We start from the raw sequence: 22,668 nt of genomic DNA on the forward strand, positions 1-22,668 counted from the left end.
CATTTGCCAGAGTTGTTCCAAGCAGAAAGCTTGGCTTTCTTGATTTAAAAACCTTGGACAACACAAATAGCTAGCTGTTGTACTGTATATAACTGACAAGCTTGGCTATAACAATTCAGAAGCTAGGATGAATTGTACACATCCACACAGACCAGGGTTACGCTCATGGCCTGGCTTGTGCGACCCACACCAAGCCAAAGTCTCATTTTTGTGCCTTTGAGGGCTTCCGTGTTCAAGACGGGGAGAACAGCAGACCATGGACAACTTTAGATGGCCAGGGACTGGGTTTCTGCTCCTGAATTGGTCTGTGCTGGAATCTGCTCTTGTGGCGCATCACTTGATTGTTCCATGTGGACTTGGCTGTTTCTTGCTATTTTCTGGATTTCTGCCCAGGCTTCATCTAGATAATGGGATGGACGGATCCAGCGGAGGAATAAGCCTGCAGAAGACGTTGTTAGAAGGTCATTTCCCCATCACCACCACTTCCAAAAGAGGGTAGGAAAGGGAGCAGTTAATTTTTCCTCATTTCCCCATTGCGGGTGTTGGTGGTCTTCAAGGATCCCACCCTATAACCCCTGGAAGGGAACAATCATGTGAATGCAAGAAAGAGAATAGCATTACCAGAGGTGTTGTTTCAAGTTGCAGCAGGGATCTTAATGGTACACATTTATCTGGTAAGGCACAAAATGTATCTAAAAATGACTCAAAACTCCAGAACCCCACTCTGTGTGAGAAAGGTGGGTTTGCAAATATTTTAAATGATCTGATGATCTGATATAGCTAGCATTTGCAGAACCATAAACTGTTCTCTCAAGCCTCTTGGCTTGCAATTAATTTAGTTTTTCATATGGTCCCATGCGTCTCTATCTGCAAAAGTAAAACTTAACAGTTGAAATCGCTTACAAAAGCAGTGATACAAGTTAAATACTGGTGATCGCAGGAAAGACTTTGGAAGCCTACTGGCCCTGATGGCAGGAGAGTCCAAACACAGAATAAGGATTTCCAGCTCAAGTTCTACAACGAGATAGGCTGGGGAAAGCAGGTTTTGGGGAAAGAATTTCTATGCCTGGTGTGGCAGAACAGTCCTGCGTCAGCTGGCAGGCCCCGCTCTATCCACCCCTCCTTTGCCTGACTTGGCACCTGAAGGGGCAGTTTTTCTCCACTGCCTCTGGGTATTGCTGCCACCACTGTCCCTGTCTTGGGCTCTGGTTAGGCGGGACAGCCTCCTAACCTCCCTCCGGTGTCGCTAGGAACCCACCTTGGGGCTTCCTAGCAATCTTCGGGGTGCCCCTGGAGAGTTGGCAACTGGCTGTTTTGCCTCAGGGAGTCCCCACCCCTAGCATGTCCAAGCGGCTGGGGGAATTATGCGGTACAGAGGGACTTCTTCAACAGTTGAAGGATTTATTTTGAAAGCACTTAACTATTTACAGGCATATTAACAGTGAACTGAAGAATCAAAATAAAGGCGACAAAACCGCTCCATCTCTCTCCCTTCCCTACCCTCAGTGCCCTGTCTAGATGGTTTGCAGGGCAGGTACTTTACTTCATTTCATTCATTGGAGAAAGTGGTATCAGCATGTCTCCCACAAGGGCCCCTGCCTCCTGCAGATTCCATCTGACTGGCTTCAGACTTCTCATGGCTGACTGAACTGGCTTCCCACCCAAAACTCCATAATATATCAAACCGCAGTTTCCCACCCAGGAACTGGCTCTCCCTCCTGCAGCATTCTGGGGGAGAGATCTCCTAGCCTTGCTGGACTTCCTGTCCTCTCTAGGGAGCTGCCCTCAGACTGCTGGTTGGAGACAGGAGAGGAGGGGGGATGAGGAGGAGACTAGGCCAAGGCCTACCTCGAGTTTGATGGTCTCCTATCCAGCCCGCACCAACTTAAACACACCCATAAAATGGCGTTTCTCCACACATGGTTAAAAGATCTGTGTCCATATTTTAAAGAAAGGATGGCAAAGGGTAAATGGGGATCATACCTTGCCAGAGCAGTACACTCTGGGGCTCCACTGATGGCCAGATGACCAGGGGGTTGCATGCATACAGTGGATTCCTGTATTTGTCTCCTTCACGGTTCAGCCAGGGCCAGAGAGCATGAGTCTTCTCCTTCACTTCACAGAGCTTCCTGCAGGGGGAACCAATCAAAACTTTTGGCCAAAAAATCATGTTTTTGCTGGACATCTCGCATTCAGTTCTGGGGGAAGGAGAAAGTGCCCTGATCTGGCTAGGCCAGGCTAGTTCAGTCTCATCAGCTCTTGGAAACTAAGCGGAATCGGCCCTGGTTAGTATTTGAATGGGAGGCCAGTCACCAGGCAATAGCAAACCACTCGATTCTCTCTTGCTTTGAAACCCTTATGCGCAGTCATCATAAGTGACTTGCTGGCAAAAAATTGGGGTGGTCCACAACTGGGGCCACACCAGAGAAGGCTGAGAATGCAAGCCCCAAACTGCTTTTGTTCGAAAGTCAAATGCAGCACCCTGAACTGGACCCCGAAGGTTACTGGCAGGCAAGGCTGCATAAGTGTACATTCCCTAAGACTCATGGGCTGTCCTGATAATACCAAGGGGCCATCAATCAAACCCAGCCCCTCCCACTCCCAGGGGCTTCCCAGGAGCATCATCTCTGACCTAGCCTACCCGCTCCCACCTCACCTTTCTTGCTCATTATTGCACAGGAACGTGCCATAGGGCGAGGCGTAGCTGTGTTCAAAGAGGGTCAGCAGGAGGCGCTCGTTGAATTCCAGGGAGAAGGGGAACTGGCGCCCGAGTTGCCAGATGCAGTCAAGGAAAAGGAGGAACACAGGAGCCTCCTGCCTGAGGCGGGCATGGGAATAGGCTGAGCGGGCGCAGCGGAGGGAGAATGGGTGGCCAGCCTGTGCAAAGCAAGGCAGAGGTACATTACAGAGCTGGCTCTTCCTGAGAGAACAGATCAGGCTGGTAAAAAAATTATGTGGCCTTGGGAGATGGCATCTGCACCCATTTCCCCAGGCTTCATTTTCTTTTTTTTAAAGGCATGTTGCTAGTCCTCATGGCTGTGGGGATACACACAGGAAACAGCAGTCCTCAGATATGTCCCCACTGCTTTACCTTTATTTTTAATTTTTTTAGGTACCTGGATCCATTCCCGCTCTATCAGCCCCTGGAAGCCAGCCAGAGTTCTGCATTCAGGATCCAGGATGACCTGAGCGAGCGCTGTCACCAGTAGGGTGGCATCTGTTCCTTCATATCCATGCACCAGGACGCAAGCCTCTTCTCTGAAAGCAAACCACAGCATTCATTCCTGACACTGCTGCCCCACAAGCCTTCTGAAGAACTCTGGCTAGAGCTTGTGGATGGGGCAATGCCATTTTTTCCTCACAAGAACCCTATGGGTTAGGTTAGGTTAGGTTGACAGAGAGCGACTGGGTTACTTGGTGAGTGCCAGTGGTCTTCCCAATCTGTCTAGCCATTGGTTCCTAGTAATTTGACTCCACCCTGTATTTGGGTCCACCCCACTGCTTAAGGGCATGTCCCTCAGAACGGTAGGGTGTGCTTCCTCCTGGGGCTTTGACTATGGGCCCATCTCCCTTCCATTCTCCAAGAGCCCCTGCCCTCCTTGGAGCCATTCTGAACCCAGGTCTCAATCCAGTTGGTGCTCTCAAGAAGAGCCAGTGACCTACCTATCCAGGCACTGTGCTGCGAGACAGGCGGCTTTCAGTGCCTCCTTGACGTGGGACAGCCACTTAGAGGCTTCCAGCTTAGCCAGCCAGCGGTCCATGCTATTGGAAGGATCAAGGCATGCCTCCAACAGCCTGGTGAAGCTTTCCTGTAAGGGACGGCCCCTGCGAAAGGGGAAGAGAGACAATGGTCAGAGAGGGTGAGCTGCCTGGGCTCCTGCCCCAGGTGCCTTCTGGGAAAAATGTACTTTGGATCTCTTCAGTGGAAAGATGGGTGTGAAGTCCAAGGCCTGGCCGCTGTTGAGCTGTTTCTGATTTGCATGCTTGGACTCAAGAGTGGTGAGCTCCTTTCAGATGGGGCCAGGGTTCAGAAGCAGAGCATCTGCTTGACATGCAAAGGTCCTAGGTTCAGTCCCTGGCATCTCCAGGTAAGAGGATCAGGCAGGTAGGTGATGTGAAAGACCTTTCCCTAGGACACTGGAGAACTGCTGCCAGTCTGAGTAGACAATGCTGGCCACAATGGACCAACAGTCTGATAAAGGCAGCTTTATGTTTACTTGACTGCTGGAGAAAAAGTCTGCAGGAAGGGAGGTGCCACATGTCACCACAGCACACATACCCCTTCACAGTAGCTTGGTTGCAGTTAATAATTGTGTGGTGCCCTGCTTAGTATGACTGTATCCCCAACAGACCCCCAATCTAGGGAAATGCAAATGTGTGTTCACAGTGTTAGACTAGCCCTTTACCTTGCTAGGAGAATTCCACGTGGACCACTGCCCTAGGGAGCTGGTAGTGGCCCAAAGCATCGCCAATGAAGGCAAAAGCTTGTGGGCTCACCTGCTATTGTTGCCACTGGCTGGGTCCATGCCAATTAGCACCTGCAGCAGTGGCAGCAGTGACTGGCTCCTGGGCTTCTCCTGCATCCCTGTCAGATCCTGTATGCTTACCTCTCCAGGGGCTGGTGCAGCCTCTTCCAGCAAGGATAGGCAGCCCGGTGCTCTATGCCTCCACCCATCACCTGGGCCTGCTTGGCTGCCTGTGCTGAGCGGGTGTCCAGGATGAAACCGCGGTCCCCTTGCTCCAGCACAGCACCCAAGAGCAGCTCGTCCTCCCGGCAGCGCTTCCGGTGTGGTCCAGTGAGAGGCTGGCTGCTGTGGAGCATCACCTACCAGAGCAAAACAGCATGTGTGCGGCTGTCATTGTGGAAGAGGAGACAAACATTCTGCATTCAGCTATGTAAAAACTAATCATGTCTGCATAATTCTCCAGTCTTGTTAGTATCTCACATCGTTTCTTCACCTTTGACAGTGAAGATGGAGAACAAACTTGGTCTTTGCCATCTCATTCATTTTCCTGTCCAGTTATAGTACAGATTAAATTGGTTTTTGTAGCACTACCACAAAGACGAGGGAAGGATATTGTGGTGTCTGCAGAAAGAAGAAAGGCAAGCAATGAAGGAAATGATAACAAAATGTTGGACTCACAGTCCCATTCTTCTTGTGATAATAGCTCAGGACAGGAAACCGTCTCCCCTGGCGGAAGCTGGCACTCTTTCTCAGGGCTCTGTCATCAACAGCAGCTGGCACCATAACCACTTGGGGGTAACTGGGGCAGACAGCAAAATCCTTGTTGACAGAAGAGAGCCTCCAGGTGCCTGTCTGGGAGGGAGACTGGGATCAAACTCGTTCCTTGTTGCCTTGGCCATACCAGGTAGTCCCAGGTCGGGGACTAACTAGTGGGGGGAAAGACTGCTTTGCCATGGGAGGGGGGAGCCTTGGTTAGCATTAACTGCTTCTGGGATACAGAATCCTATTCTGCACCTAAACTCAAGAGAAGGGTTCCCCAATGGTGGTGCCTGTGGGCACCACGGCAGCACCTGCCAAATGTTTGCATTAAAAGGGTGGAACCTGGTGTGGCGGCTCACTAGCCACTGGAAATGTGCAGATTAAAGTAACATTGCTTCAAGGGTAGCTGCCACCACAGCGTTGATTTTATTCTCTCTTTCCCAGTATATTTTTTTAAAAGGTTATTTTAAATTGTTCCCAACACAGCCTCCAGGTGGGACCTGGGGATCTCCTGGAATCACAGCTCATCTCCAGACTACAGAGATCAGTTCCCCTGGAGTAAATGGATGTTTTTAAGAGTAGACTCTATGGCATTGGACCCCAATGAAGTCTCTGTCCTCCCCAGACTCCAGGAGTTTCTCGATCTGAATCTGGCAACCCTCCCCTCCCCTGCCAGTGGCCAGGGGGACATGGCAACCCTAGCACTTGGGCTTCCTCTGTGTGGGTGTGTGGCTCTGCTTCCTGTGGCAGCCATTTTGTAGTCTGTTCTGCCTTCCATGGTGGCCATTTTGTGATAGTGATTCCAAAGGTGCTCAAAAAGGTTGGGGACCCCTTCTCTAGAGCCTGTTGAGGAAAGGATTGCATGGGATTTTGTCTGGGAACAAAATGCACTGGGGGATTTACAACGTTGCTTCGCCCAGTCCAGCCCCGTACTTTATGAGATGCCACTGACCCACTGTTTTCCCACTATCAAGTCTCATTCCCCACTACTCACATCAGAGGCTATTTTCTGGTAGTATTTTTCAAGTGGGTAAAGTTGCCACCCATTTTCCAGCTTCATGCTTTGGGGTCTATAGAAAAAGGGGTACGTCATCATGACGGACTCAACGGAGGAGAGGGCCTGGGGGAGACAAGGAAGGTGCATGAGCCCTGCAAACATCTGAGGCCTTACCCAGACCCGTTGCTGGCCTGTGGGCCTCCCAGGAACATGCTCCCCACCCCCGCCCCAGGCCAAGAATACAGGAAGGCAGTTGTGCAGATTGCTGAGCAAAGCACTCCTTCCAACAGGCACAGAGCTCTGTGGGAAGCAGCAGAAACTCACTCTCCAGCCTCTGGCCTAGGATTCGGCAGCTCCAATGCTTGGAATGAGAGCTCTGTGGGGGCACAGAGGTGCCATGCTGGAAAGGCAGAACTGCCATGGCCACCTGGAGGGATGAGGCCACTGTGGGATTTTCTCATGCTGTCCTGTCCCTGCTGTTTTTGTGCAACCATCTCCCTTGCTTCTATTGTGGTGCTAAACCATAAAACCAAGACAGCAAAACTCCAGTGTCTGCTGTGATCTGCAGGAGGACAGAGTGTGGTTTGGGGGTCAGAGGATGCTACCTATTGGATGCTGACCCTTTTCTTAATGTTAAAAACATCAAACCTTCCAGGTCCCAAGGTATACTTGCAATTAAGAGGTGGGAATCTCAGAAATCAGATGGGTGGATGAATTACATCTCCGACAGTGGCATGGGTGGGCTTGTGGAGCTGTGGCTCAGTGGTAGAGCATCTGCTTTACATGCAGAAGGTGCCAGGTTCAATCCCAGCTGGCAGTAGATGATATGAAAGAGTTTTTCCTGAGACCCTGGAGAGCCACTGCCAGTCGGAGTAGACAATACTGGCCTGGATAGACCAATGGTCTGATTCAGTATAAGGCTACTTCCTGTGCTCATGGATGTGTTGCAGTGCCCTGCATGGTTCCTTATCCCTCCCCATGCAAGCATGTGGCCCTCTAAGGAAAGCCTGCTACTCTCATGAGGACATACAAGGGACGTAAGTGTCTAATGCTCTGAATCTCATCCCCCACCCCTGCACAGCTCCAGCGTTGACATCGGCTCCTGTGGAGTGTTTCAAACGGGACTAAACTGTTCTCAAGGAAGTTCCAATCCCTTGCAGCTCTCCTCAGGCAAGGCAAATGCCAGCCAAGTGTGCCTCGAGCTGAAAACCAGTTCCTTTAATGCTGATGTCCTGCTACTGTTTGCTTTCCCCACAAGGAAATCGCTAGGCAAACACTGGCTGCCTATTAAGGCCGGTTAGAGCTGAGCAAACAAAAAGGCAAGCACGGGACCTTGCCGAACCATCGGCCTCCTCTTACCCCCAAGATACAGGCCAAGGCAAGCCCCTCTGGTGGGCTCAGGCAGCTGTTTCACAATGCCCCCGCCTCATTTAGATCACCAGATTCCAGCAGAGGATGCCAGAGTCCTAAAAGATATCCAAATCTGCACTTGAGAGGGGAAAGGTGTACTCTCAAACCAAACAGGATATTGGACATTCAGGGAATGGAGCTCCACCATTTTGGCTGTTAAATAGCAGCTGGCCCAACTGACAAGGGTGGGGGGAAATACAGCGTGTGCTAACCCCAAAAGGCCCCCACACCTGCTATTTCCTCCAGTGGGGCAAGCAGCTGCTTCCTGGAGGAGTGTCAGGGTCGTTGCAACATCCTGCCTCTTGTCAAATCCCATTGGCACAGATGCAGCTTTGTCCCCCCCCCCCGCCCCAAAGTGGGAGGCAGATTCAGCCCCAAGGAAGCTGCTGTTTACCCAGTTGGGTAAGCGCACATGCATCCGTCAGTACATACAAGTTTCCCCCAGTGAGCAAACAGAGGCTCCCTGGAGGCTTCACACTGGGAAAACAGCACGGGAGAGGTGGAGGCTGGCGCTCCTTCCTTCCCACTTGCTACATTCACACACCAAATTGAGCCATGTGTGCTTGGGAATTAAGTTCCCAGGAGGGAACTCCCAGAACTCCAGACAACAAAGATCAGCTCCCCTGGAGAAAAGGGGCAGGGAAGAAGGATGACTCTATGGCATTACACCCTCCTGCAGTCCCTTCTTTTCTCAAACCCCATCCTACCCAGGTTCCACCCCCAAATCTCCAAGAATTTCCCAACTTGGGGCTGGAATTTCCCAACTTATCTCTGACTGCCTGGGTTTCAGGCAGAGAGGTCTCTTTCCCCACACCTAGGACCTGAAATCCTTTAATATCGAGGGATTGAACCAGGGACCTTCTGCTGGCAAAAGCCTTCCTCACTCCACTACTGAGACAGAGTGCCAAACATGTAGACTGGCTACAATTATGGGTGACCATTCTGCACATGTTCAGAGGTGCTTCTCTTCCATGAATCCTGCCTGGGCAATGTTCAAAGGAAGCCACACAGAAAGGGCGTGCTGCTCACCTCAATGGAACTGGCAATGTTCAGGCATTCTTCCATGCCTGGGATCTCCAGGTGCAGAATTTTCAGGTCCTTGCATTTGAGAGTGATGGTGCCAGAAGCATTTGCAAGCCTGCCAGGAGACCATTGAGAGGAGGAGTAAGTGAGTGGGAGCGCTCGTGCAGAGGGGGCAGGGAAGAGGGTTTGGGGGCCTGTTTCCTCATGCAGGATAGGCAGACCATTGGGTGTGAAACAAATACAAACTGTGGCCATGAGCTCCTGCAGTAACACACTCATCACCCTGCAGTGTGCAAGCGGAAGGGCTCAAGCTCTTGCAAAGGAAGAGGTGATGGGTGGGGTGAGTATGATAGCTGTGTCATTTTAAACCCTCTCTGGTTGCACAGTTGAAGCAGACAGGAAATCACATGAGCTTTCTGGGGGAGACAGAGAGGCCAAGAGAAAGTACAACAGTTGCCTAAAGGAGAAAAACTCTCTCCCTGTACCACACGACACCTTATTAAATTCAGAGTACCTCATGAAGAATAACAACTGACCCTCTGCTTTGTTTAGAGAGACTCACTGAGGTCTAGAAGCATGCATCACCCATAAAGATGCATGTGAAGTGCTTTTACTCTTGTTTAACCATCCTGGTGATGATCACCTTCACACAAAGAAAGGCAAACACTGTTAGGCAGTCCTACAGGACTTATTCTGGAGGGTAACCAAAAAGGTTGGAAGACAGAAAGAGAAAGTTAAACATCAGTATATAATTTAATACTACAATCAGAAGTGCTAAAATGTAATTTAAAAACAATAGTTCTGTGGTTCAACATATAAGTATCGAATCCCAACATAAAGACAAATGTCCATTTACATAAATACAGGTTTAAAAGTACATATTGTCTCCATATGAAAGAACCCAAACCAAACATGTTTCAGCACGTGGCCTTCCTCAGTGGCATAAGTCAAACTGAGCACTCCATTAATTTAGCAATAATATACAGAAAACTCATCATACACAGAATGGACCTTACTCACACTGAGATGTCCACCCATTGAGTATGTGGTATCAAATATTCTTGAGATACAACATGGGCAACTCATCAAGATGCAAAACATTTCTTTTGCCCCTGGATCTTCTTAGGTCCAATCAGAAAGGTTCAAAACTCCAAAGCTCAGGTACAACTTCTGATTGTATTATTAAATTATATACTAATGTTCTGTACATTTGTACTATGTGTATGGTTATATTTTACTTTCTTTTTCTTTGTTCCAGCCTTTTTGGTTACCTTTCTCATGCGGTGTTCTGTTTTTCTCTCCCCCCCCCCTTTTTGTGGTTGTACTTAACTTATTCTGGAGGGTGCATCTGTTTTATCTTCTGTACTATTCACACCCCTTCAATGAACAAAAGTATGTGTCTGAAGTCTTGCTGAGCACTTGTGCAAAATATGGCCTCCACTTCTCCCCTTATATCTTCGTAAGGAAAAGGGTAAGAAAAAAAATCTAGTTAGGGAAGGGAAGGGACCTAAAACATCCTCAGCCGGGCCGGGCCCCTGCAGCTCCCTTTCCCAGGGCCATGGATTTGAGGCCACTTCTGATTTCCAGTCACCTCTTCGGATGAAGTGTCTTGGTGGAATAAAATGTGGTAGGTTGCCCAGAGGAGCCATGCTTCAAATTAAGCTCCCCCCATATGGTCCTCGCCCTGACCTGGATGTCCCAGGCTAGCTCAGTCTCATCAGCTGTTGGAAGACAAGCAGGGTCAGCCCCGGTTAGTACTTGGACAGGAGACCACAAGGCAGTCTAGGGTGTCTATGCAGAGGCAGACAATGGCAACTCACCTCTGTTCGTCTCTTGCCTTGAAACCCCTACAGGGTTGCCATAAGTCAGCTGCGACTTGATGGCACTGTCTGCCATATTGCCCTCTCTTCCTAGCATGTAGGCAACAGAACATGGAACAGCTTGAACATGTTTCTCCCTTCCTAAGCAAGCCTGTGCCAAGCAGGTGTGGGGGGTGCAAGCTCCAGAAATTCTCTGCCAACTGAGTAAGCATCACTGCAAGCTCAAGGGCAGGCAGGTAAGGCTGAGAGACGTGGCAAAATTCCGAGTGTCACACAGTGAAGGGATGAGGGGAGGCTGCAGTGTAGATAAAGGGTTAAAAGGCAAACCTGGTCTCTTGGAGGGAGCCGTTAGTCCAGGGGCTTTGATACCAGCTTAGATTCTGAACACTGGGGGGGTGGCACAGGAAGGAAAGAAGAAGAGACGTTAGTAGCAGGTGTAAAGGGTGAGTGTCTTAATCTCTGCTACTGAATTCAAAGCATCCCGCCTGTCTGCAAAAGGAACACAAACAGCCCAGCACGATTTCCACAGTTTACCATGCAGACTCATAAAGGGCTGCAACCTCTCCACTGCCCTCTTGTACCTTTCACAGCTAGCAGCCTGAGCCAAAGAAATCAGACAAAGTTTCTGCAAGCCAGGCTGCTGTGAAAAGAAGAAGAGAATGTTGCAATACTGGAGGTGGAGAAAGTAGTAAGTTAGCCGCTGTTTTGGGGTTCAGAGAGCAGGGAGAGGGTACAGAGAGCAGAGAGGAGGGAGAGTTGGCCTCTTTCCCCTGCTTCAGAAGTACCCCACTTTGGATTTAACTGCTTGACCCATGAGGAAGGTACACTCGGGCCCATCTATCTGCTAATATTTGCATTGGCTGCACAAAGGATAAGTCTAGATGGCTGTTGCAGGCAAGTGAGTGAAGGCTGGCTGGCAGGACCTTAGATCTGAGCTATCAGATCACATTTTTTTAAAGGAAAAAAGGCTAATCTGAATTAATTGAACAGCTGAAGGTTTTTTTCCTTCCTGGTGCTTGCATTTTGCAAGGCTTCTTGGAGGGATATGATCAGAGGTTCATAAAATTATGAGCAGGGTAAAGAGAGTGAGCAAAGAGAACTTTGTCTCCCCAAATACTAGAACTCAAAGGTGTCCAATGACATTGACGGGCAGTAGATTCAGGACAGACAAAAGGAAATACTTCTTTCAACAATGAGTGATTAAAATGTGGAATTCACTGCCAGATGTACTGATGGCCACCAACACAGACAGCTTTAAAGGGGGATTAGGCAGATTCATGAAATACACATCTACCAACAGCTACTAGCCATAGTCACTAAAGGGAGCCCCCCCCCCCCAACTTCAAAGGCAGTAGACTTCTGAATATCAGTGTCAAGGAGGCAACCGCAGGAGAAGGCCTCAGCCTGTATGCCCTGTTGTTAGCCCTCTAGAGTAACTGGTTGGCCACTGTGTGAAAGACAATCCTGGACTAGATGAACGACTGGTCTGATCCAGCAGGGTTCTTTGTATATTCTTGGGCTCCACATACTGAAAATTAGCCCAGTTTGAGATCTGCGCTTTTCACAAGGAGACAACCACTACTTGATGAAGGCAGCTTTGACTCTCAAAAACCTATACACCAAAAATCTTGTTGGTTTCTAATGTGCTACTGGAAGTAGAGTCTAAGGCTGTGATCATACGCACAATTAGACCCAACATAGGTGCAAATGCTGGGCAGATTTAAAGGGCGCGATCAGACAACAACATCTGGGACGCGCCCCGCAGCCGTTGGCAACCCGTTCTGCTCTGCTGCAGAAGTGGAGTTAAAAGACACCGGGGGAAACCCGGTAGTAAATGGGTTGTGACGGGCCATGGACGGACTTTCCCGTGTCTGATTGCTCCAGTGCGCTCTCATGGCATTGGGATGATCTGATCAAGCCATCCTGACTCCCTGCCGTTGTCTCCCCCCCCCTTCACAGGATGTGCATCCTCGCAAACTCCATAGGGAGCCCTCAGTGCGGAGGTGCGATTCATCGATCCCTTGTTTAAGCACATGGGGAAAAAACGGCACCAAAAAACCCTGACTCACCAGCAGTTGCATCTGATAACACACTGACGGACTGCGCCCGCAGCTTCAAAGGGAGGTGTGATCATGCAACTGCGGGTCAAATTCCTCCGGAAGAAATAGCCTCAATCCCCCCCTGTTTTTTCTGGCATGTGTGACCGCAACCTAGCTGTTCTACTGCAGACCAACACAGTTCCCCTCTGCCACTAAGGTGTTGGGGGGGGGGTAGGGTGTTACCTTTTCTCAACAGCATCTACATTACGAATCAGGAGCCAGAGTTCCATCTGGCTCTGCTCCCTGTTTCCCCCTGCCTGGGATGACAGAAGAAGGTGGTGGCTGGTGATGCAGAGGGTCCCTTTGACTGGCACAAGTCCCGGGCTTGTGAGCACCACGTCGTTCACCTTGGCGGTCTTGATCAACTCGGCAAACTCCATGGCTGGGAGGTGCAGTGGTGTGGTGATCCAGGAGAACCCAGAGAGGGCTGTCTGGGCCAGAGGAACCTGTGGCAGAAGAGAGATGCAACTGATACTGGGGTTCAGCAAGGGCAAAGCACATCTCCTCCCATATGTGATCCTGACCAGTGTTCCCTCTAAGCTGAGTTAGTGTGAGCTAGCTCACAGTTTTTCAGCCTCCGGCTCACACATTTTTGTCTCGGCTCAGGAAGGAGGGCTCCAGAACACACTAATTTATGCAGTAGCCAAATCACCTGCTCACAACTTTAATGCCAGTAGCTCACAAAGTAGAATTTTTGCTCACAGGACTCTACAGCTTAGAGGGAACATTGATCCTGACTGTTGTAAATGGTTCTCTGTGTTGGTGGGAATGGACTGTACAATGTTGCTTAATGTTAGCACAGACTTTGGTGTCTCAGTGGAGGGCAGTAGAGAGTTCATATAAGTGCAGAGAGTGTGCTTTCTGGCCTTTGTTACCCAGAATGCTTCTCTCTTTCTCTCCTTCCCCCCTCCCCCCGGTCCACCATGAGGGCTGGACGTGCTTTCTACAATCTCTTTTCATCCTATCTTAGATAGCTAGCTAGAAGCCTTTACTCTGCCTTTCGTATCCAGCACTGAGTTATCTTACAGTAAAGAACTTGCATTTCTTTTCTAAGTAACAAGCCTAAATGTGAATTTATTTCTCAAGAAGCCAGACTATAGAATTCCGCTGTGCAGAGACTCAGCTCTGCTTTCACTCTGAGCTCTTGCACAGGCTACAGATGTAAAAAGCATTGAAAAGGTGTAAGCCTTCGCTCTCTTGTAGTGCCAAAACAGATACAACTCTGATAGATTTGTTACTCTCCACATCTCTGAATGGCAAGCAGCTACTGCACTCAGCCACAGGAGATGAGAGAAGGACTTTAATGCTTTCACCCTAGTACAGTTTTGCCAGTCAAAACTGTCCCCCCCCCTCCAATGCCACTATTAGGCCTGGAAAGGAATAAAGACGGGCTCCCCTGTTTGTCCAAACTTATTCTTTCCATGAGACCAGGAGCTGGTCTGAAGAAACTGCCCTCTCCTCCTCCCTGGCCCTGATCTGAACCCCCCCCCCCCAAGCAGCTGTTATCCTTTTCTAAATACAAAAAAGGTCTAACAAAAAGAGTCTCTAATGTCAAGTCAGTTTGGGTCTGATAGCACTGCCTGGGACAGTTTCAGGCTGGGAAAACGGCACGTGATCCTGATCCTAATGCGACATGGCACATGCAGAAATTGAGGAGAACCTACCACTCACAGGAGATTGCGCTACATCTGACCCACAGGGTGGAGACTCAGGCTTGTCTGACTACTCCACCATGTGTGAAGAGGATCCAAATTCAAATCTGTTCACCTTCCACTGTTCCGGGACAGAAATATCTTTGCTACAAGCTACCTCTGGCATAGGCATACACATGAAGCCCCTCTGCCAGGGCTGAAGCAGCCCACATTTTCCACAGCCCCTTGGTTGCTATTGGCAGACTGTTCAACAGAAGTAGAATCTGAGACCCTCCAACAGATTTACATAAATAGCCAGAGCCTAGCAAAAAGGAAATATCTCTGCTTCAAAAAGCAGGTCAGAATTCAAACCTTGGGGCTCCAAAGATAAGGTCTTCGTTTAGAGGGTCCGGTGGTCTTTAAGTCCTGGTTGAAGGGTAGAAAGTCAACAGGTGAAGCTTCCCCTCCAACATAATGATGATGCTACTGCTGCAGCTTTTCAAAAGCTCAGGAGCCCTGACAAGAAAAAAGTGCCTGTCAGAGCCAGGCTGCAGCAAAAAAGCAATTTAGAGGTTGGGTTTGAATGGCCAAAAGACCTTCTCCTCTTCGTTTCAGTGGGCTGCCTGTACAGCCCAACATTCTACAGGAGGGAAAGGGACAGTAATGGAGGGGGAAGCAGCCCTTGGATGGTATTTTGTGGGCCTGGCCATTTGACTCCATGCCTTGCTGAGCATTTCTCTGTGAACTCTTGGAGACTTGTTGAGAGCTTCATCCGGCTTGGTGGCTGGACCTCTCTGGACTCCACTTTGAAATTCTGCACTATCTCTATTTGCTATGGTTTTACTTAAGAAACCTTTAAACATACAGGAATATTAACGTTTGTGGTTAAGCATTCTGGAAAGAAAATAAGAAACATATGGGAAGGAATCCTGATCAACATTACTCCCAGTAAGGAGGGCAAAGAAGTCGTAGGAAGCATCTCTCTCTCTCTCCCTCCCTCCCTCCCTCCCTCCACCCAGTGTCCCTTGCCTCTGTTTCTCCATCTCTCCCCTTTCACCCAGTAGCCCTTGTCACTCTCTGTTCCTCTCTCTCTCTTCTACCTATGTCCAACACAAAAGACTGTGGTGAAGGCAAAAATGCCAACTTCCCTAGTGCTGTCACAATTAGCTTCAGAAGCCAAACTTCCAAATGAGTAAGACAGATTTTGTCTTTGCTTTGCTTCTTACTTTTCCAACCTCCACCCCCGTGAAAGATGTGCTCTTCTGAAGCAATCTCTCAAGTATAAGCAACTGGGCACATGATCTTTTTCCTAGCATGGAGACACAGCAAGAGGAAGTGGGTTGCAGGCTGAATTGTTTCATCTCAGGTAGCTGCACTGGAGGATCCTTAAATTTCTCCACTTTGCACAGGTGATCCACAGTTCAGTTTTTTCCCCCTTGTACTTGCCTTCACTTCTCAACCAACAATACGGGTTGGTTTGCGAAGAAAAGCTGCAAAGTCCAGGAAACTCTAAAACTGCAAGGAGGATTGCAAAATCCACAAACGGGTGAGCATTTCCTTTCACAGAGATGAAGAGACAGGTAAACCTCTGCAGACTCCACATCTCCTCTTCTATTTCTGTGTGCCAGGCTTCGGAGCAGGGCCAGGAAAGTAAGGGCAACATTGAGAATGCTGCACTTTAGACAGTTCAAAGCAGTTCACATACATCAGGGCTGCACACACTGTGACATGCCAAGCCATACGACACCTCATTATGACAACCCAGCAGGTTCTTTATGACTTTTGGCAATACTGTGCACACAGTGAGCTACAGAAGTTTTGTCAAGTCCTTGGTGGACTCCGGAGCAAAGCTAGAGGATACAGTGGCCGACTGACCAGAAAAATGTCATGCACATGTGCCTTTAACTGCAGTCTGCCATGCTTTTCACTGCAGGGACACAAACAGTCAATCTGCAGGCCAAGCAGCTCAGGGCTCTGCCAGCAGGATCACTGAGCAGTCTGCAAGCCTCCAGTATGGTGTAGCTGCATTCAGTTTGGCAGGCTGTAAATCATACCAGCCTGGAAGTAGTCTCTACAACAACCTTGTGAGGTTGGTCAGTATAAAAAGGAAGATGAGAAAGGTGCCCTAAGAATGCATCAGACCACCTAGCCATCTCACCTTGGTCCCTCAAGAGTCAATGTGGCCTCCTGATTAGAGTGCCAGGCTAGGCTTGGCGAGACCTAGGTGCAACCCCCCCATGACTCACACACTCTCTTTCTCTAGCCTACCTTCCAGGGTTGTGGTGAGGATGAAATACAAGAGCAGCGAAGGAGACGCCCAGGCAGAAGAGAAACGTACTCCATAAATAAATAGCCTCACGCCTACCCTCGCTACGGGAAGATGCCAGCAAGCGGAAGGGAGACTTCCTGCCTCGAACATGAAGTCAGGACCACCCTCTCCCCTTACCTTCCTGCTGGATCGGCAGTCCGTCCCTCCGTCGCCTGGCCAGGCTCTGCGAGGGATCTCGCGGGGCGGAGCTCACCAATCGCTCCCCTCGGGCTCGGGCGGAGGGGGCCGGCGTGCCACGGGCGCCGGCTGGCCGCGGAGAGGAGCCGCTCGCGTGCTGGAGCGCGGCTCGTGCAGGGGAGCGCCGGGGACTGCGCGTGCCCCGGGTGGGGAGAGGCGGCCAGCTGGCCCTGGACAGACGTGGGGCTTAAGGTCGCCTGCCGGCGACGCGTCCACTGCCCTTGAAGGCGGCCGGCTGTCGAGGGCCTGAGCGAGTGGAAGGCCCCGTGGCAAACTTCGAGAAACGGGGAGCCTGAGGAGGTGGTGGTGGTGGAGAAAGCCCGAGGGCGAGCGAAAACGATGCTTGGAAGAGAAGCATAGCAAGCGAACAGGACGCAGGGGACTCATAACCAGCCTGAGATCTTAGGTTGCCAGCTCCAGGTGGAGAAATTCCTGGAGATTTGGGGGGGGGGGAGTGGATCCTGGGGAGGGTTGGGACCTCAACTGGGTATAATGCCGTAGAGTCCACCCTCCAAAACCGCCATTTCCCCCGTCAGCTGGAGATCGGTTGTAATTCAGGGAACTCTCCAGGCCCCACCTAGAGGATGGCAGCCCCAGCTCGGGGCCTGGCCTGATCCAGCCCAGGTGTCACTGTTCTTAAGTCCCATTGGGAAGAGCAGGGGCTTCACGCTCCAAAGCAAGCCAGCATTTTCTATGCCATGCTGTGAAGTCAAGGGGATGGAGCCCTCCAAGGCTTTGCATGCCTCCTCAGAAGTAAATCACACTGACGTCCAGGGTAAACTTACTCCAGGACTGCAGTCTTAACCTTGTATTCTTAAGGAGAAGTACATCCTTTAAGTCCATTGACTTTAGTGGGCTTCCAAGGGTGTAACTCTACATATGTGTGTGGGTGTGGCATTGCATCAGACCTTTGGTCCATCCAGGCAAGTATTGCCCACTCAGACTGGCAGTGGCTCTCCAGAGTCTAAAGCAGAGATCTTCCACATCACCTATTCCCTGGTCCTTTTAACTGGCAGTGGTGGGAATTGAACCTGGGACCTTCTTCATGCCAAGCAGATGCTCTGCCACTGAGCCACAGCGCCACAGCTCAGCCCAGTAGATGATCAAAAACTGAAAACTGCCATCAAGGCCAAGCCCTGGCAGAAATGAAGACCCAGCTTCAGAGAGCTGCAGTGGGCATCCAGTGTCTCAGACAGAGGTTTTTCACATCACCTGGCCCTTTGAACTAGAGATGCTGGGGATTGAACCTGGGACCTTCTGCATGCCAAACAGATGCTCTATATGTTGTCAAAGGCTTTCACGGCTGGAGTTCCTTAGTTGTTGTAGATTTTCCGGGCTGTATGGCCATGGTCTTGGCATTGTAGTACCTGACGTTTTGCCAGCAGCTGTGACTGACATCCTCAGAGGTATAACACAGAAAGATGGAGAATCTGTGTCAACGTGAGAGGGAAAATGGTAGGCAGGTAATTTCTATCTACTCAGGAAGGTGGGGTAGGACAGAGTCATTATCTTGTAGGAGTTTCCCAGGCTGTGACATGCTAATTGAGGAGGTTTCCTGAGGAAGTTCTTTAGCATATAGATTGGCTGTTGAAATTCTAATCTTATCTGTAGTGCTGTAGTCAGATATAGGCTCCGTGCAGCTGCGCAATCAAACGTCCCGTCGAGGTCCCATGGTTAGGGGGGAGGTGCCAATCACATGACGATCCTGCAGTGCGGCAAAAAGCAGTGCGGCACGATCACACCAGCAATGGGTGGGCGCCGCTGCCATGGCAAACGGGGTCGGTTTTTTTTAAGCCAAAGTTTTTGCATGCCCCGTTGGGTGCTTGTGCGCATCCTGTGGAGACTTGGGGGGGAAAAACCTGTTTGCGAGGGGACATGGGTGGGCGCCGGATGCCACGGACTACCACTGGAAACGTGATCAGATGCCAGCCCTTGTCCCGCGTTTTCCAGAAACTAGTACCTCGGAGGTACTAGTTTTTTACCCCGCATCTTCGCCGGGAAGCCTCGGGTTCGCCACGGGAACTCTACGCTTCCCAGATGTTGCGGTATGATCACGCCCGGAAAACCCGCCTATCATCCGTCTCTGTAGCGTGGCTAATGCTCCGTGTGACCGCAGCCTTAGAGCATTTTGAGTTTTGCAGGACTGGAAACCATGCCCTATTTATTTATAAACTCTCTTCCTGTTGAAATTGTGTTTATGTTTATGAATTTATGAATTTCAATGGCTTCCCTGTGTAATCTGACATGGTAACTGGATGTGTTGTCCAGCCTTTCAGTGTCTTGGAATAAGATACTGTGTCCTGTTTGAGTTAGGCTATGTTCAGCCACTGCTGATTTTTCAGGTTGGCCAAGTCTGCAAAATTCTTGCAAAAGAACCTTCTCAGGAAAGCTCCTCCATTAGCACTGGGTAATAAAGAGCAAACTGAGATTTCAACACCTGAGAGAAGAAGACCATCTTTGGAGGCAATTTAAAATGGACCCACAAGCAGGCTGGGCAGGCATCTGTGGCTGAGGCTGTTATACACCAGTGTGGCCCAGCTCCTCCAGAACCACAAGATCTAACTTCTTGAAAATGAGTGAGTCAAACCAAGGCCTCTCTCCTGTAGTTCTCAAGCTTCGTGGATGGAACTGAAGGCATCAGAACTAGCTCCTCAGCCCCCTGTGTCCACCCCACAGAATGTAAGCCACTGCAATCGGCCACAGGAGCAGAGACAGGTGACATCCCCCATGAGGCTTTGCCTGAGCAATCATGCCCCATGATTTGAGGAAATGAGCCTTTACCACAATACACCAGGAGAGGGAGCCACCATTTAGTGTTACCAACTGACTAGGAAAAAAATCTGGCCTGGTGTAGTGGATTAAGTGTAAGAGTAGGATGCTGGAAGACCAAGGGTTGAACCTCCACTTCGTCTTCTGCTATGGAAGCTCACTGGGTGACTTTGGGCCCATCACAAACTCTCAGCCTGGCCTACCTCACAGGGTTTTTGAGAAAATGGAGGGGGGAGAATGATGTTCTAAGCTGCTTTGAGTCCCAACTGGGGATAAAAGTGGGATATAAATAAAATAAATGCAAACACATGCCTTCTCTTGTGCTTATGTGCCCGCAGCAGTCAGCATCTGAATCTTTGTATAACCAGGAGTCACCCATGAGAATCATGTGTGTTCGTGTGTGTTCAAATGTCAGCAGTTTCTGTGAGACACAGGGTTTGTTTTTTTAAGATCACTTGGACTGGTTTTCAATGCCAAGGCTTGAGCTTACCTCTGGGCATGTGCAGAGAGCCGCCTTATCACCACAGAACTACCACAATCAGCTGCAGCCCCATAGAAGTGGAAGGATCTCTCCCTCTTGTGCAGGCTGGAATGGCTGAACCTTTCTACATGATAACTGTGTGCTGGGCCACCTCTTAAGATAGTTCACATGGATGCTCCTTCCCTGGAGGGAATATTTGTGTGTCTGCACATTGGTAGAAAAAGAAGCATGAAGGCTCTAGATCCGTGTTTCACAGGAGAGGGTTCATCTCTGAAGGCTGGAGAATAGGAGCATAACCTTTTTTACTCGCTCCATGCCTGTCCCTTTCTCTTACCAGGAGAAAGGCAGTCTTAAACATGTACATCCATGTTGGCAGAATGCCTTTTGATAATCCATTGCAGATACAGTTGAGAAGAGGAAGGGGAAGGTTGCCCTTATTTCAGATCCTTACAGGCTCCCAGAAGGGGTCTTGTTTTCACATCAGCCAGGACAGCCAACCACTCCAGAGTGTTAGTTGGGTTGAAATATTTCCATTTTACTGACGTTTGATTGTCAGTTTGAAGCAGGGAGGGTTAGAAGGGAACTAGGGCCAAAGGCCTAGGACAGATAGATCTCACTCCAGATGATCTCACCAGGATGATCTCCTTATTTGATCCCTGTCTGTCCAGTCCAGAATGTCTGCTCCACCTTAAATGCAATGCAGCTGTGCTGCAGCAACAAATAAGTTTAAAAATGACTTGGCCAGATGCCCCAAAGCCCAGCTGGAGGTACGTGACCAATGAGAGCTCTACTACGTGGGGCTTCTTATGGGAGCTGTAGCACTTCAGCAGGCCTCTGTGGATCATGCTCGCCTGCTGAGCATGGGATTTCAATTACCCTTCCCCTGTCTGTGGGGAGTAGAAAGCAACCTTTCCCACCCTCTGATCCATTGTACAAACTAGCCTAGCCAGAGTTTTTTTACTCAGATAATTGCATGGGATTCCCCCCCCCACAGTTTGCATCCCAAACTGGGGGCTGTGTTCAGGAATCTCTCCTACCTTTCCACACTTCCAGATGGGTTAGTCTGTGGCAGCAAAATAAAAAAGGCGTCAGTCCTGTGGCACCACAGAGGCTAACAGAATTTATTCCAAGGATAATGTTAGAAGCAATTCTTTTAGCCTCTAAGGGTGGGTTCCCCAATGTGGTGCGTAGTGGTACCCATTAGGACTTTGCTTTTCAGAAGCTTTTCAGAAAGTGAGCGGGACCATTGTAAGACAGGGCTTGTTACTGGCTGCCCTCATTCAAATGCAAGGGTTTTCTACTGGAGGATCAGGAGGATTGTTAAGCACCTGGGTTTCTCTTCAGTGTGTGGCTCCGTTCCCTTCTTCAGGCTTTTCTTCTTCCTACGAGGTGTGAAGAGGGAGGCATTCCATTTGGCTCCACCTCCTGCAGAATCTGTTTGGTGCTTGACTTCAGCATCTGTGGAATCTGTTTTTGGGGTGGCACTCACCACCCCCTCTCAACATTTCAAATGTGGCTGCAGGCTCTAAAATGTTGGTGACCCCTGCTCTAAGGTGCTACTGGACTTCTGGTTTGTTTTACATTCCTGCAAGAATCATTTTGCTAGATGTATGCCAAGGTCTGTCTAGTCCACTGATCCCCAATGTGGCGCCTGTGGGCACTAATGTAGCCAAGAGAGCTTCTCCTGGTGCCTACCCATGTGTTTGAGGAAGGTGGATGGGGCCTTTTCCTAGCAGCCCCCTCCTGGAAAAACTCCCAACTCATCCAGCTCCAAATTGCCTGGGCAGCAAGGCCAGGCTGCTGTCACCTAGCCGATGGTGGTGCCCACAACCCTTTCTCAAAAGTCACCTAAGCTAAGGACTTCACATGTGGAAACCTATTGTGCAAACTGGCAAAGCAACCCACAGCCAGTGTTCCCTCTAAGCTGAGTTAGTGTGAGCTAGCTCACAGTTTTTTAGCCTCCGGCTCACACATTTTTGTCTTAGCTCAGGAAGGAGGGCCCCAGAGCCAACTAGTTTATGCAGTAGCCAAATCGCTCGCTCACAACTTTAATGCCAGTCGCTCACAAAGTAACATTTTTGCTCACAAGACTCAACAGCTTAGAGGGAACATCGCCCACAGCCATGGTGGAGACACAGGGAATGTAGTACGCAAGTGAAATATGGACATGAATTGATTATGCAACAGGGCTTATGCAACAGGACATGAATTGATTATGCAACAGGGAAGTCTTTCAAGACACTTGGCACAGGCACTTTACCTTCTCTTTGTAATGATAGAAAGGATGTTAACACTACCTATGAAATACTTATGACTATTTACACTAAATGTATTAATCATATCACTGTTGTATGTAGTTTGATTGTTTCATTTCTAAAACTATGGCAGCACTTTCCCCAGCCAACATGATAATGGGAAATGCTGCTGGTTCACACATTACATATGATCAAGATGGATATGTAATTCAAAGAGCGTTAGATGTACGTGAAGAGCATTAAGCTACATTGAAATCCCTAAGTTGCTGTTCTCTAACGAGTCAGCAAGTGGTGCTGGGGCTTTCCTTTCCTGTATTATAATCCATACAGGTAAAGGAAGGGATTTATTTGATATAAAAGTGCCCCTAAACCACTGAAGTGACTTTTCAACCCTGCCTCCATTTCATACATGGGTGGAGGGTCAATGTCCTTTCTCCACTGATACCAGAGTT

The 22,668-nt window shown here is 49.5% G+C and overlaps 1 protein-coding gene across 1 annotated transcript; it reads right to left on the reverse strand.

Annotated features, from left to right (window-relative positions):
* Nucleotides 1-245: 245 nt before the first annotated feature.
* Nucleotides 246-16,708, reverse strand: LOC107107758 (myotubularin-related protein 9-like). Its single transcript, XM_015408089.1, has 11 exons — nt 16,652-16,708; nt 12,758-13,020; nt 8,662-8,770; nt 6,220-6,345; nt 5,145-5,318; nt 4,608-4,825; nt 3,664-3,825; nt 3,117-3,258; nt 2,657-2,877; nt 1,984-2,129; nt 246-439 (listed from the first exon to the last, which is right to left on the reverse strand). Exons 2-11 carry the CDS (start codon nt 12,952-12,954, stop codon nt 267-269), a joined length of 1,668 nt encoding a protein of 555 aa, XP_015263575.1. The 5' UTR covers nt 12,955-13,020; nt 16,652-16,708; the 3' UTR covers nt 246-266.
* Nucleotides 16,709-22,668: the final 5,960 nt, after the last annotated feature.

Source organism: Gekko japonicus, unplaced genomic scaffold, assembly GCF_001447785.1.
Source record: "Gekko japonicus isolate JY-2015 unplaced genomic scaffold, Gekko_japonicus_V1.1 scaffold36, whole genome shotgun sequence".
Lineage (NCBI taxonomy): Eukaryota > Metazoa > Chordata > Lepidosauria > Squamata > Gekkonidae > Gekko > Gekko japonicus.